At 47.0% G+C, this 15743-nt stretch overlaps 1 protein-coding gene across 2 annotated transcripts in view; it reads left to right on the top strand.

Annotated features, from left to right (window-relative positions):
- Positions 1 to 319: 319 nt before the first annotated feature.
- Positions 320 to 15743, top strand: part of STOX2 (storkhead box 2) — a 132097-nt gene continuing 116673 nt past the window's right edge. Inside the window, exon 1 of one of the 2 annotated variants that reach the window (XM_072037244.1) lies at positions 320 to 717. In XM_072037244.1, the coding sequence (XP_071893345.1) occupies positions 405 to 717 (313 nt within the window). In that variant the 5' untranslated portion in view covers positions 320 to 404. Of the gene's footprint in view, positions 821 to 15743 lie in introns of both variants that reach the window. The other variant, XM_027456295.3, reaches the window with a different exon arrangement.

Raw genomic sequence — 15743 nt, 5'->3', positions numbered from 1 at the left:
ATTACGGGTGATGAGGGCGGTGATGGATGGGCTCGGCAGGGCTGGTGGGGTCCGGATGGAGCTCAAAGACCACGCAGAGGAGACTCGCTGGGATCCACCCCCAACCCATCGGGCACCACCCGGGGCTGAGCAGCGGGGCTGGCTGCGCTTTTTGGCGGACCCCTTCTGCGCCGGGACAGGGCAGCACTCCTTGAGGGATGGGAGGGATGCGCCGCGCTGCTTCTGGCCGGGAGGAGGCAGGATAACGCTGGCAGGGGCGGAGCAGCCGAGCCCAGCCGAGCCGAGCCGTGCCGGAGGTGTGCCGAGGGCGGAGCGGCTGTACCGAGCCGTGCCGAGCCGAGCCGTGCCGAGCCGTGCCGGGGCTGCAATAGGGGCAGCCCGGTGCGGTGCCCGGTGCGGAGGGCATGCCCCAGGGCCATGCCGCGCAGGGCCGAGCGGTGCCTGCAGATCGCCCCGCACTCCCTGGCCATCGTCCTGGGCGCCGGGGGGCGGCCGGGGGGCGGCGGAGAGGGGCCGGGAGCGGCTCCGGGAGCGGGACCGGGTCCGGGAGCGGCTCCGGGTCCGGGTGCCGGGGGAGCATCGTCGGAGCTGGGTCGCCACCGCATCGGCTACGAGATCTTCGCGGACTTCAAGCGGGAGAACATGCAGCACTTCTGGGACCGGCGGGCCACGGCGGCGGTGGCCGAGACCTTCTTCCTGGGCTGGATCGACGAGCAGGTGCTGCTGGTGCAGGGCAAGGAGGAGCACCTCGAGGTGCTGCGCCAGGGCTGGGCGCGCCGGTCCCTCAAGCCCCCCAGCGGCTTCCACATCAAGTGCCTGGGTGGGTGCCACCGCGACGGGACGGGACGGGGCGGGAGGAGACAGCAGGGGACAGCAGGCGGCCCCAGGACACGGCCCGGCCACCCCCGGGATGCTGGCAGGTTGTGGGGCATCTTGTGGGGTGCTGGTGCCAGCCCTCGTCCCTTGGTCCCCAGCAGGAGTCTTGCGTGTTTCGGGGCAGGCTGTGTCTTGGCAGAAATGTGGGATGCTGGGGGGGCTCGGTCTTGTGTCCTGGTGTCGCTGCGGGGTGGTTGGAAGCACGAGAGGATGGAGGGGTAGAAACCTGGGGAGGTGTAAGGCAGGTGGCTTTGGAGCGGTGAATGGAGAGGTCGGTCATGCCACGGTAGGTTGAAGGCTTGAGTTATGGTGCTGTGCCCCAAGGGGAGTCCTTCACAATCCTACATGCCTGTGGTATATATAGCCTGGGAAGTGGCACAGCTCTCCCTGAAACTCCTTCGGGGAAAAAATTAAATCCCAGCATGGACAGCAAAAATGTTTGCAGCACTGTGAGTGGAACCTGCATATTCCGTGCTTCTCGGTTTAATTTTTTAATCTTGGCTTTGAGTATTTTTAGCTGTCACTGGCCTTCTGGAGTGGGCAGCACAGAGGGATATGCACAGTGGTGTCCCTTGCGCACCTCCCAGCCACCTCTCTGCCACCCGCTGCCTTCCCCTCGGGTCTGCTCAAACATGACCATTTGTCCTGTGCAGAGGGGGAAGCTAGAGACAAGCTGCCCACTTAAAAATGAGTGGGTAGACCCTATTTGCTCATTATGCAGAAATTCTCTCTGAACCTAAGCAACCAAACAGCACTGGAGAATGGGTGGCAGATCCACCACGGGGATACAAAAGTTTTTCTGCATTCCACTGATGTGTATAAGAGCATGAAAACTGCATGGCAGGTAGCGGGCTTGTGTTGTGCGTGGGGTTTGGACAGAGCTGCCGTTTGCAGCCAGCAAGCCAGGGGGGAGAGCCTGCACGTGCTTTCCTCCAAAGGCTGCTAGATGCTCGTGCCTTCCTTTGGGGAACAACAGAGTGTGGTGGTAGGCATGGGGACAAGGCTGTGGGAAAGGCTGGCTGCTGAGGTACCTCCCTGGGCCTTCTGGCTCCAGAGGAGCTCTGGAATGGGCAGTGTTACCTGGCCGTGAGCAAGGGTCGGTGTGTGATCCTGGGGGTGTTGTGGACCCTGCACAAGGGGTGACATTCCTCAGCCTGTGGTGCACGAGGGGCCGTGGAGCGCCGGGCTCAGACCTTGGCATTGCTGGTGGCAGAAAGGAATGTAAACAGCTCTCTGCAGCCCGCTTTAAAGTACAGAAGCACAGCTTTTGCTAGGGGTTTGTGTTAATAAGTAAGCTGCCTTGTGTGTAAATAATGTGCTTTCCTGGCGGGTTATCTTCAGTGTGAATTTGCAGGAGGCTTGAACCCAAAGCTTTCATTTGACTTTAAAAATAGAAAGTGCCTCTCGGTCTTTGATTAAAGCTACGGAAGAAGAGCAGGGACCTGCTTCTTGCACCAGAGTCTTGCCTGTAGTGCGGTGTCCTCAGCTGCACTAAAGGAGATGGGAACAACTGATCTATGCTTTCTTTCACTGCCTTTTTTTCCACGGCCAGACTGATCATGCCAGTCATCTGTCTAAGCAGATTCAACGTGCACTTACTGCAAAGAGACCGGGGCAGTTTCTCAGTTAAAGAGGAGGCAAAGTAACGGGCCTGGCCTGTGGGCATGAGCAGCTGCTTAAACCCATGTATTTGTGTTTTCAGCGCAATTAGGTGTAAGTGGCTGTGCCTTACTTAGGAGGCACTTACTTAGTGCTTGGCATGTAACGTGAACACTCACTTCTGGGGCGCTGTCCTCCAGCCGAAGGGCTGCATTGGAGCAGCTTGCTTGGCCTCCGTTTTTGCCATGATCGGAGTTGCTCGCGTGTTAGGAAACTGGTGAGTGTGTCTGGGCTTTGAGCTGGCTGAGGGGGCCGCTTTGGGAAGCCCACATGGATTTTGAGTAAACAAAGCCACAAAGCCAGCGTGTGCTAAGCTTGCTGATTTGGAGGGTCGAGGAACCCGCCTGTAAATCCCGTAGGTCCCGTGATGAAACTCGGCGTCTTTGCTAAGAGTGACTTGAAGCTTTCTTGTAACTTTGTGAGGCTTTTGTAACTTAAGTCTTTAATGAGCGTTATTATTTTAATAGGATCTCTTTGACACACCTTCCATTTGCTCCCACTAGTGTTTGTCATCCTGGAAGCTGATTTTCCCCCCTCCCCCTGTTTTCAGCTCTTCAGTGCCTCCCCAAGCAAGGCACTGCTGGTGTAGCAGGCTTGAGGGTGCTCCACCTCATTTCCCTGTCTCCATCGCCTTTTGTGTTCGCAGATGGGACTTCCTGCTGTATTTCTTGCACTTGAGCTCTGTGTCTTGGACAATGGGCATCTTTGAGAGGTTTTCACACACTCTGTGGAAGGGCCATGCCCTTTTGCAAGGGCTGCTCTAGCAGTGAGCTCCACTGAAGTCACCAAACCTTGCAGTATTCCCGCGGTCGCGCCCAGAGCAATTTCTGCAATTACAAGCTGAGGTTTCAATCGGCGTTTTCAAAAAATGTATGGGCAATAATTAAACTAACTAGCACGAGTTATAATTCAGCGAGGTCGGTGGGGCTGGGCTGCTGCTCATTGTTTGTGCTCAGCCAGGCGCAGGGGGGGACGAGGTTTTTTTGCCACGCTGGGAGCTGGAGCTAAGTGTTCCCTTTCTTCCCTCTCCCTGCCCCATTCCCTCTTGGCACCAAAAATTAAATTAACACTCCACCAATTTAGGTGCACTAATTTTCACAGAGTTTTCCCCAGTCATTAGTGGATGATTATGGTGCTACGTAGCCTATTGGATATTAAATGTTATTCATTTATAGCCAGTCATAAAACATGAAGTGTCTATTTTTCCCCTCCCAATTATCTCCTTTAAATGAAGAAAATTTCTTTTCAGCGAGGGAGTTTTAGGTTTCATAGTAATAAAACCTCTGAGGAGGAGCTGACCGCACACTCATCTACACCTTTTGTATGCCTCATAGTATTGCCATGGGAACTTGAGGGGATTCAAACTACACATTTTTTTCTTCTTCTCTCCCACCCCAACTTAGAGCTGCTTTTATTTCTGTGAGGTGGCTACTGCAACTTAAAACAAAAGGTAGATTTGGGTATATTTAAACTAGTAGCTTGACTGAGGTGCTTATGAGTTTGCTCCCAAGTTTGAGCAAAGAGCTCAGAAGTGTTGGGTTGGGCCTTCAATGCACTTTGTTAGAGCAGCCTTTAGAGGCTGGGAAGAGGGGGGCAAGAGCTAAGTGAGCACGGACTGCATAAAATGTGCCTGATTTCTGTGTCTGGGGTTTGTGCTCACGTTTTGGTGATGAAGTCTTGGAGCTGGAAATGCTTTTTGCTCTTTAACGGAAGCTGCAGAAGGTCTTGCAAGACTCAGGCAGGTTACTGCCTTTATTTAAAATGCACTGTGAAAATGAGAAACGCGCAGGAAGGAAAGACACGACTTCATTTAATTTCTTTTTCTCCCCCCCCCCCCTTCCCACTCCTCATGAAGAAGCAAAGTCAAACACACTGATGCATTGTATTCATGGTGCAACTCAAGTCAAGGATTTATAAGTTAATGGACAGCTCGCGCTGTCTCTCTGCCTTCTCCACCTCCTTTCCCCCACAAAGAGTGCCATTGTGTGGAAGAGAGCCCTTGGTGGTGGCTGTGACTTTAGCAGCAAACTCTATTCGAGTGGGCTCTTGGGCTGCCTTCGTTGTGCGCCGAATGAGCCCCATCTTGCTCTTCACCTGACCTTTTTTTTTTTTTTTAAGAGGAAAACAAGCTTTTTTTTTGCTCTTTTTTATTCATTTTCAACTTCCAGTGCAGGAACTCGGCAGGAAGGAGGCGAGTACTTTCTCCTAACCTGTCGAAGGCAGGCTGAAGCCTTCAGCAAGCCCTGACTGCAAGTCTTGCCGGTGATTTCCTTTTGTGTCACGGTTAGGTCCTCTTTGCAATTTGCTTGTGGAGGCATATTGCCTAATTTTATATTTATCAGATTGTAAGGATTACAGTGGGCTGAGTTTGGACCTTGTATGCATGTTGCCATAGTTTAAAATCTGGCTTTGAATGGGTTGGTTTGGATTTGTGAAGTATGCTTTCAGTGCAGAGGTGTTACAGGAAGAGTCAGCTGTGTATGAAAATGCTGCTGTCCCAGGGCTTGGCTGGTGATTTTTTCATTCAGCGAGTTTCTGAAGTGGAAGGCCGGGACGGGGGCCCTCTCTCCAAGCTGTTCTCGTGCTGTTGCCTTGGGCCACTCATCCAGATCACGAACCCGTCCTCCTGGCCAGCAGCATTGCAGCTTGTCCCTGAGGTAGGGCATGCCAGAGCTTTACCACATTGCTGTTTGCATTCGAGACATCTAGTTAGGGAGAGTAACAGGAAAGTTGCAGCCCGGGAGTATCAGGTGTCCTCCAGGGCTCTTGGCATTCAAGCCTGCCCTGGGAGCGCACCACGCCTGCCTTGGGCTTCAGCAAACACGCGATGGCTGGGCTTCTCCCTCCCTGGTAGGCAAGGAAAGGCAGAAGCGTTTGGAGGAAATAAACCAAAAGCTGCACCCAGCTGGTGGTTTCCGTCGCAGAAACCGTGGCTGTGAGATGTGGGGATGGAAGGAACATCTTAGTAATCAATTCCTGCAGCAGCAGAAATCTAATGGGGTTCTGAAATTTCAAGCCCTCGAACTTGTTTCTGCTTTAAATATAGAGCATAAATGTTTTGATGGTTTTCTAATGATGTTGACTGCTGGAAATGTTACTGCAATATCCAGTTTCCACTATTGCAATGACTCCCTGGGTGGGCCAGATCTGGAAAGGTTTTTAAGGATATTAATTTCTTCTCGGAATAAAATCCCTTCACCTAATATATAAACATGCTTTCTTCTGTCCGGTGTATTTGATCCCTCGGTTTGACCTGGAGCTTCACCTGAGCCCTGTGTGAGACGTGTATGAATGCTAAGAGCGTACAGGCGTGTATGTTTGGATGAACCAAGGTGCTTTCCTGTTGACATCTGAGCGCATCTTCCCAGCTCTTCTTTTAATCAGGCTCCTGCTCTGAGTCACGGCAGCAGCAGAGCATGCAGTCAAAGGGTTCTTCTTCTTCATTAAGTCTGTTCTGATTTTTTCTTATGAAAGGAAGTCACTATGCAGTGCACTTAAACACGTACCACATAGTGACTTCTGTAGTATGTTTTCTGGAGCTGGACATGCTTCTAAACCACGCAACATGAGACTTTGTTGTTCTTGTGCCTTGGGCTGGGGAGGCCAAAGCAGAAGTCTGGAAGCAGTCAAACACAGTGCTGTATTAGCTTAACCTTGGGTTCCACTGTCTGCTGATTAATGGAGCCATTAACGAGGGTGTATCAGTGAGAAAGGCAAACCACCTGAACTCTATGAAACAACTCCATACTTTGTTTGCAAAATTTATACACCATGACAGTGAAAAATGTCTCTATCTGAAGAGCTCGGTTTGGGTAGCTTCATGAAGGTGTATTTTTGTAGCAGTTTTTGCTAGCTGTTAGTGCTTCAGAAGGTCCACAGGCTACCTGTCTCGGGAGGAGAGCAGATACCAAAGGCCGCAGTGCTTGGCCCAGTATGGGGAATCCCACCAAGAGAGGAGAAGGAAGGCGACAAGACCCGGTGGCTTTCCCACTAGCCCAGCAGGTGTGTTTTGGGGGAAAGACCTGGGTCTGGCCCGTGGCAGAGCAGCGTTTCAGCCCCTGCGCTGGTAGCAGGGCAGAGCATCGCTGTGTCCATCCTTACCTGAAACCACAGCTGTGGTAGCTCCTGCTCATCTGCTCCCTTCCAGCTGCACATGCTGCAACGTGCATTTTCACTGGGTGCTCAGAGGGAACAAAGGAGTAAGACTGCAAGGACGGTGTTTAACACCGGGTCTGTAAAACTCACCGTGTATTATTAGCATTAGGGGAAGCTGGCTGCTGACGGTGTGTTTCAGGCATGGCAGCGGAGTCTTATGAGGTATTGTGGGGCTATAAAATGAGGGTTTTTTTGAGGGAACTTTTTTGGTCCTTTAAAAACAAACAAAAATAAAGCCTGTATAAAATCTAGAGAAACTCTCAGCTTAAGAAAAACAGGCAAATTATTAGTCACTCTTTCAGACTCAAGTTGTGTTTTCTACTTTGGTAATAATATCCGCGAATGTTTCTGTCTATGGGCAATGGATATGAAAGAAACAGGTTTTTGGATGCATAAGTCTTTCTCCACGTTGTTGTGAGTAAGGCTTGGAAGCCTAATGAATACCTCAGCTGCCCCTGAGCCCGTGTGGGAGCAGACATTGGCCTTGCCTCTTGCTCCAGCAGGCCGGCGTTGAACGTTTGCTCCTGTGCTCATCGTGTACAGCGGGGTTGGTGCCCAGACACGTTCCCCTCTCACTGACAGATGAAATAACAATAGCTGGCGTTCAGAGCAAGCCCGGTGTTTTCTTTGGGCTTCCCTAAAGGGCCTCCTTTGTCTTCACCGTCTCCACTCAGGGAAACCCGTACACCTTGCTTAATCCCAGGGTGCTGTCAGGGTGCTCTGGCTTCTGAAGCCAGAAGTAAGCCAGCACCCGTACAGAAAGAAGATTTCCAGAGCTGATTGGCAGGAGGTTGTGCCGAGGTACTCCCTGAGCCCAGCGAGGTGCCTGCATCCTGCTCAGCTCACCTACCAGCTGAGTGATGGTGGCTCAGTGAGCCTGGACGGGGCTTCTCAGGTGCTTGCTGTCATGTTACGTGTGGCTGTGGTCTGCTGGTGGGGAGGTCAACGACTTGCATCTGCTGTTCACTAGGTAGGTCTTTAACCAGTTGCAAATCAGGATTTTAAGGGCTGTTTTCAAGCAAAGATTGTATCTAACACACTAGGCATTATTAACATAGCATGTCAGGTTATTATTATTTTTTCTTTAAGAGGGTGTGTATTTTGCCCCTAGATTCTTTCAAGAAAAGGGAATATAAGGAGCACACTAACCCACTGTTTTCAAAGTGGAGCTGAAGAAAGCTTTGAGGACACTGAGCTTTCCTTACAGCACTAGTAGTTTGTCATAGTTTTCCTTTTTGTTGAAAATAAATACTTCCTTTTTTTTTTTTTTTTTTTTTTCTCCTACTGGCTGAGAAAACCTATGCAGTTAAAGAGGAAAACCCTAGTTTTGTGGGAATCCAAAACTGGCAAAGAATAGTCGTGAAGAGGTAATGTAAACAGTTGCTGTAAAGGGAGCGTGAAAATTAAAACTTCCAGTCTGTAATCTGAGATGCTCTAAAAACAAGTGTAGTATTTTTCAAACAAGCATCTTCAGGACAGGTGTCACCCTTGTAGAGAAGCCTCCGTTATGAATACGAACATCTGGAAGGAGTGGGAGACTCGGAGAGGAGGGAGGCCAGCCAGGGTTGTAGTGGTATGGACAGGTAATCTCGAACGCAGTGCTTCTTCTGGTAGGGAAGCAAGTCTGATAGTGTTAGGTCTGCTCTGTTTTTATCAAAAGCGGAGGCTTTGATAGTACTTCAAGCATTTTCTTAGGAGGTCTAGCTACGTGCTATCATATCCTGTCTTTCAGCTGACCAGGAGATGCCTGCAAGGTGTAGAAGGATGAGCGTAGGTCTCGTAGGGCTGTGAAGCTTTGCAGCTTTTCTCAGAGAAATTTTGTGTCCGAAAGCATCCCCCAGTAGAGGCTTAAAGTGATTTTCAGCTGCAGTTCTTGTTACCTTCTTACAGATGTGTATGTGCAGGTGTATATATCTGTGGGTTTTAAAAGCTGTATGAACAGAGGTTTCCCATTGCTTTTTCCTGAGTAGTCCAAATTCAGCAAGACACCGATGCCTGCATGAGAACATAGCTGCCCAAGCCTGACTACAGTGAGAGGATTCACACTCCTATATGTAGGCATGCTGTATGTTCTTGTACTTGCCTGACTGTTGTTAGGAGTTGGTCTGTCTGGTTATTTCCAGAGTGGGTTGTCTGTGTCTAAGCCAGGAGCCCTTTAATTGTGATTTACACTTGCAAAATCAGAACTAGTATTCTTTCCATTTTTATTTTTGATGTGTTTAATGCTCTGAAGAATAAACAGCAGAAGAATTAATCCAGGTGCCTTCAGGTAAAGCATCAAGCAGAAGTCTTAATTAATAGTTTATCAATAAAAGTATCAAGCAAAAATCTTAATTAATACTTTGTCAATAAAGACAAAGTAACAAAAAGCAGGCAGCTTGACCTACAATCCTTCCAGTTTCTTTCATTGGGCAGGAGTTAGTAGCTCTCACCTTGTCATTTTCATTTATGGTGATAGCTTGTAGCCTTTAGTCTATAGATTTCTTATTAATTCAAGTCCTTTGCTTTTATTTCCAAGGTATTTCTCTTGGTTGTTAGTTTTTGTTAGAGTTGTACAGCCAGAGCTCCTTGGTGAGGCTGATGCCAAAGAGCTGTTGGAAGGTCTGTAGGGACACGCTTCTTGGCTACATTTCAAGCACAGCATGGCTGTGAAATGTTTTAGTGTCAGAATCACTACATCTATCATTGTTCTGCTTTTTGTGTCAATAGCTAGCCTCATTCAGTGACATATTTGATCTTAAAGAGGAAAAGCAGATTTATCTGTAGCCCGTTGCCTTAGTCGCTTTCATTTTCCTGCTCAAACGATTTTTAGACTTCTGGTTTCAGTGATTACTTAAATCAGCTCTAGTGCCTCCTTTGCAGTGTCTCCAATGTTTGTATTGAGACAGAGGACAAAATATATCCTATCTTTTGGGAGTTGCTAGACACCAATCATCTTGTGAGCTGGAAGAAAAGTGAACTATAAAATTCATAAGGTTGATTTTTGTGACAAATGATGAAGGTAAAAAGGAAATAAATTTGACTTCTTTTTTTTTTCCCACTAGCTAGGAAGTTGTTGAACAACTGAGACACACTATTTCAATTTTTTCTTGTTTCCATGCTGATGAACACATTTGCTCAGTGGCTTGTGCATCCATTTCCAATTCCTGAGGATTTTCCATGGCTTTGAATCCTTTACATTGCCTCCTGTCTCAGTGAGTAATGACCAGATGGTGTAATGGTCCTCAGCTTTTATTTCTATTTCCAGCAGAAATACAGCAAATATAAGCCTTGCTTTTCACTGTTACCTCTCCGTAGGCTCTTTGAAAGGAATTTACAGGTCACTTGGGGTTGTGCAGACACCAAGTTGAAAACCGATGACCTTGCCAAGTCCTGTGTTTAACACCCAAGTGTGCAGGTACCTGTGCTACCTGCTTGTGCTCCACTCCCAGCATGCTGCAGATTTCATCCAAACTTGTTTTCTCGTAGTTCACAGCTCCTGATTTGTTCCCACCTGTTTTGGTGTGTCCAAACATTGTTTCTTGCCCGTGTTTGACAACACACGTGCTTTGGGGGCCAAGGTCTTTGGTGGTAGCTCTGTCAGGTCGATGTTGTGTGGGCACGGACTCAAGGCCGAAGTCCGTAGGTGCTCCTGCAGTGCAAACAATTAGGTGATTGTACTCACACATGAGGTTACTTGTGAATGAGAGGTAGTCTGTAAATAGGCAACTGGGCAAAGAGTTCTTGCTCAAAACCTGCCTGGATTTGCTTTACCTGTTTCTCACCGCTTAGGCTGTAGTAATTACGTGTTGTGGCACCTCTCAGCCTCCTTCATGAATGAGTTGCATGCATAAGGTTTTTGAAAGCTTTAGTAGAGAGCAGTAGTGAGTTTGCAATCACATGCTTAGAGGTACGTTTGGCATGAATATGGAGCCATAAACACACAATGCTTCATAAATGGCTATTTGTATTTTATTTGCTATGGTTGTTCACTTAAGAAATGAGTACGGAGCCCATTGGGTCAGTAGGCATGGATGTAGGCATGTCATACTGTCCTAGTCTGTGGTATTGTGCTCTCAGTATATCCCGTAGAAACGCCAGGAGTAATTGCATAGTGTGTTGCAGAAGGGAACTGGAGCCTGTTATATGGTGTTTCTTTAAGTGAATGGCAAGGTAATGGTCGTTGCATGATGTTAGGTACGTTTTAGATACATGGCTTCTCTTGCAAGCTCATTCTTTCCTAATTATTGTTTAAAAAAAAAGAAAAAAGAAAAAAGTGAGATTTGCACCTCAAGTCAAGGTCTCAGTGCTTTTGCAAGGTGACCAAACTTTTCTGCCTCATTAGGCTGCTTGATTTTTTCCTGGTCATGTTTCAGCTGAACATAAATGCATGTGAACTAGTTTCGAAGTGGCCAGCTCAGGTTTGGTTTGCATTCCTCAGCTCCATCAATAATTATGGACTTCATCAGTGGCTAACTCATCCTGCTGCTCTGGCAGCCTGTGACGAGCTGCTGCAGTAAGTGGCTTCAGTCCCTGGATGGAAGTAGCTCAGGTTTTGTAGACTACACTGCAGTGCTGGGATACTGCAACCCTCCTTTACAAACTGAGCTGCTGCACCAAATTCCATGTGGCTTTCTGCTTCCTGCCTTTTGAATTTCTTTTTCTGTCAGCTTAGGAAGCGTGGCTTTTACCTTTATCCGTAACTGACCTCTTCTTAACGCTGTCTCGCCGACTAAAAGCCGGTGCTGTCATTCAGGTTCTCATCTTCCTCTCCAAGGGTGGCTTTGTGCCAGGATCTCGCCAGCCTGATGAAGTGTGGGTAACAGCCTGTCCCTCCCCAGCTCCTCTAGCTGCTTCTGCAACCACCGTCTTCCTCTGGTCGCTCCTAGTGGTTTCCAGAAGTGTCTTAGGCTGGAGGGGGTGCTCGCTGGGGCGAAGCTGCCAAAAGCTGGCTCTCGGAGTGGATATGGTGGTGTTTCGCTGTGAAGTCAGACCACGCGTTTTGTAAACAGGGTGGTTTTGACCCTTAAAACCATGAGATGGTTAAGGCAAGGCATGGTGCCAAACAGCCGTGGGAACAACCGGGCTGAGAAACAGCCTGCTGGGGCCCAGAGAATGGGGACGTCTTTGGTGCTCATAGGGTAGCTACGGAAAGCACTTGGGTCAAATGTTTGTCTACGGGAGTACAGTCCCTCCTTCACATTTTTAGAAGGAGCAAATCTCCCTCTTGGTCTGCACCGCCACCATGGTTTCAGCTGGCGTGGGTCAGTGCTGTGAAGGTCTCCTCGCCTGTTCCCTCCCCTTCACATGGCGCCCATAGTAAGCCGGGTCCTAACGTAGGATAGAGATCTGCATAAATCCGTATGGACATGCAATCCTATCTTCTCTGCATTACAGTCTGCAAACGGATATTTGTGGGATTGTAAATTAGTTCGTAAGGCTCATAAGGAGCCTTCAGAGGTCTCTGGCCCAACCTCCTGCTTGCAGCAGGGCCAGCCATGAAAGTAGGCCAGGCCATCTAGATGTAACGCCCCATTGAATGTGGTGGCGGCACCTAACAGCAGATTTGGTGGATGATTTCCACATTTCCTATGTGTTTTGCTGTGGACGGGTCCTTTTGTAACTGGCTCCTGTATAACAGGTTCCCCTGGGTCCTCCAGCCTCAGGTTTCTCTGTGTAATGGGAGACCCGGGAGCACCAAGTGCCGTCTGGCGTGTTCCACCCACGCTGTTTGGACACACTTTTTTTGAGGCAAATGGGATAACCTTTTGAATCAGAGATGTGAGCAAGATTAGTTAGCTACTGCCCTCAGATGCAATGGGCTCATTCTTTAAAGAAAAACAAAACACAGCAAAAAACACCACAAAATGTTGGCCTGCCTCAGCCGCACTTGTCTGTTTTGACAGACCTTAAGGTGATTGACAGAGCCATAGTTGCCAGCGGCTTATTAGAGGAGGATCACTTATTACCACATTGCTTGTTCTTGGGAAAGACTGTTTTTTGTGCCAGCCACTTCCATGGTTTACAATTTTTTTGCCAGAAACCCAGCAATAGCTGCTGTAAGTGACTGTAGGAGACCTTTTGAAATGGCCAGGAAGCCTGACCTTTCTTTACTTTTAAATGCTGAGAAATGGGGGTTGTAATGACTTGGTGAATGGAAGTGCCAGAAAACAAATTAACCAAGTTTTTTTTTTTTTTTTTTTTTTTTTTTTAAGTCTTATAACCTCATTTTATACTTCTTGTGTGACTTTTCTTTCTGCAGTTGACCAGCTCCTTGTGCAGCCCCAGTCTTTGCTCAGCTCATTAAATCGAGCTTTCAGTCTGGCTTTAGACTTACTAACTACTCTTGTTACTGAGCATTTCCTTCTTATCTCCTGCCTTTCATTCTTATCTCAGCCTTTGGGCGGAAAACACTTTACAGAGGCTACAGGCCTTGAAGTTGGTCTCCTTGAAGGCAGGTTGGAGGAGACATTGACCATTCATGCTTTAATTTCAGTGTTTATGCAGCCTGGCTGATACCCTCTGGGCTATGAAAATGCTTCATCTTCTGAATAAATGAATTTAAAAAAAGACTACCTCAAACCCTAGTTACATATTTTTGCATGGACCACGATGTCACTAAAATACAGAAACCGCATAAAGTTTGTAAGCTTTCTGGCCCATCTGCTGCTATTGCTAATATGACAAATCTGTTTATCTGCTCCTCATGCAGGGTTAGGCTAGCAGATACGGTTGACTACACCACAGTTTCTGGACAGGGACTAGTTAAAGGAAGAAGCCATCTAGGTGTTTGACCAATGTGCTTTTAGCAGCAGTTACCTAAACCCTTCTGGGTTGCTGGAGGAGGAAGCAAGCTTGGTAACTTTAGAGCTTCTCACTCCTTCTTGAATGAAAGACAAACAACTTTTATTTGTATCAAAACAGCAAGAGTTTGATTGTGTTTCCAGAGAAATGAGATATAGAGATGCCTCAAGCTAAGAGGAAAACAGGAGAGAGAATATATGAAAACCTAGGCTACGTGATTTCTTTTGTCTTTTTCTTCTTACTAACAATATCCATTCTCTCCCCTTCTTGCTCAAGAAAATACATTTTTCTGTTGATTTATTAACAGATCAGCTTCTAAGAGTCCAGACAGGAAATACTTTCTTGGTCTCCAGAAATGAGAGTGTGCTTTCAGAAACAATTTACAGCTCTCCTCATGGTTGTGAAGATAACATCAATAACATCAGCTGGGTAAAACTATTCTGTAAGAGCTGGAGCCAAACTCACCCTGGACTCAGTAGAGAGGAGAGGTCACATTTTTTAGTTATTCCAGGCTAACACTGAAGGCTGCTGATGAAATTGAATATTCATGTTATTTAGTTGCTAGAAAGAGTAAACACAGTTTTTCTCTTGTCTTCTGGACAAACTGTGTCTTTCTTTCTAGTGCTGTAAGTGTCTGGTTTCAGGTGGATTATAAAAGATACAGTGGAATAAAATCAAACTGTACCCTCGTGTATTCCAGTTATTCTGGAACACTTTTGCATTTAAACATTACAGCAGTGTCTCTGTGTAAGCAAAGTTTGCTGCCAGTTGAGTGAGAATATATACCTTTCCTGACGGTAGAGCTCATACAAAATATGCTGCTCAAAGCACTGCTAGAAATACATATAGTGTCATTTGCAAGCCCAGGCAATTATACACACAATTTTATAAATGTAGAAGGCAGAGGTGCCTCTCTGACTAATATATTGGTAAGGGCACGCCTCACTTTATTAGAGTGATAACTTATTTATTAGTCTATTCTTTGACCAAGTCACTAAAGCTATTTTTTTCTCTCCTTTCTGATTAGCTAGCAGTGTCTGGGCAAGTTATCTCACACTCTTAGCTCCTGACTCCTTGAAAGTAAAACATTGTCCTGTTGCTTTGGAAGCTTCAACCCTGACCAGGCTGTGGTGTTGCTCCTTTTTGAAATTTATTGCTGTGCATCGTAAACAGCATGTGAGGGGAAAATACAGATGTTATGTCAAAAGGCTTGCTGTTGGTGCAGCTTCTATTTCCTTCTCTCTGTGTGTTTGCCACATATTTAAATGAAATCTCTTTTCCTTTGCCATCCCATGTTTGTGTTGGGTGTCAGTGTGTGTTAGAGTTGATGGTGGTGGCGCTGGGCATGCTGTGCTCGTAACGCTCATGACTGATGATGAGTGGACAGTGCTGAGAAGGCAGATGCACTACAAACACAATTCAAATTGTCTTTGTTCTTTTTCATCAGAACGTGTTTGTCATGGGAGTTTAACTGCAGGGGGGTGGACTACCTTGTTAACTGGAGTTGGTTTATTTATTTGTTGAAAGTCACAGCTTTTCCACTGGAGGAGTTTTTGCGTTCTTATTCTGGCTAAGAAGACAACTGGACTAAGTTTTTGCTCAGTCTTCTTTGGGCAGCGGCCCAAGTACTCAGGCACTTCAACCAAAAGGATAAAAAAATATTCAAGAAACATACAGCTGACAGCAGTAAGGTAGATGGAGAATTGGGGAAACCAAGACAGAAAGTTAGGCTTCTTCTCTGATTTTTTATATTTATACTGTTTTACCAGTTTGTTTCAAACCTAGTAATGTGTGATCCTCAACCATTGTGTGATTCTGTCTGTAAAGCTATAGTATAAGAAATAGAAAATGAAACTGAAGTTGATATTAAACCAGTGCGTAGCTACTGTGGTGCATAGGAATGTCGAATATGTTGTGAAGTTTGTTTCCCCAACTTGGAGAAAAACGCCAAAACAACAACAATAACAACAACAAGAATGCAAAACACACACAAAGAAGTAGAACTGGAAAAGATGTAAGGGAAGGTAACAAGGGTGCTGCAACACACAGAGTAGCTTCAGTACAAGGAAAGGCTGAATAGGTCATGACTCGACAGCATGGACAAGAGGTGTCTGAGGGAGGGATATTGTGGGAGCTTGTTGAGTTATGAGTCCTATGGAGAAAATTAATAGGGAGATGATGTTCTTATGTCCTTTCTGATGTAAGAATTTGGGAGCATGCAAGTGAAGTTATTAGGAGGTAAGTTTGAAACAAACAAAAGAGCTACTTTT

Source organism: Anas platyrhynchos, chromosome 4 (assembly GCF_047663525.1).
Source record: "Anas platyrhynchos isolate ZD024472 breed Pekin duck chromosome 4, IASCAAS_PekinDuck_T2T, whole genome shotgun sequence".
Lineage (NCBI taxonomy): Eukaryota > Metazoa > Chordata > Aves > Anseriformes > Anatidae > Anas > Anas platyrhynchos.
This window is presented reverse-complemented; position numbering and strand designations above follow the sequence as displayed.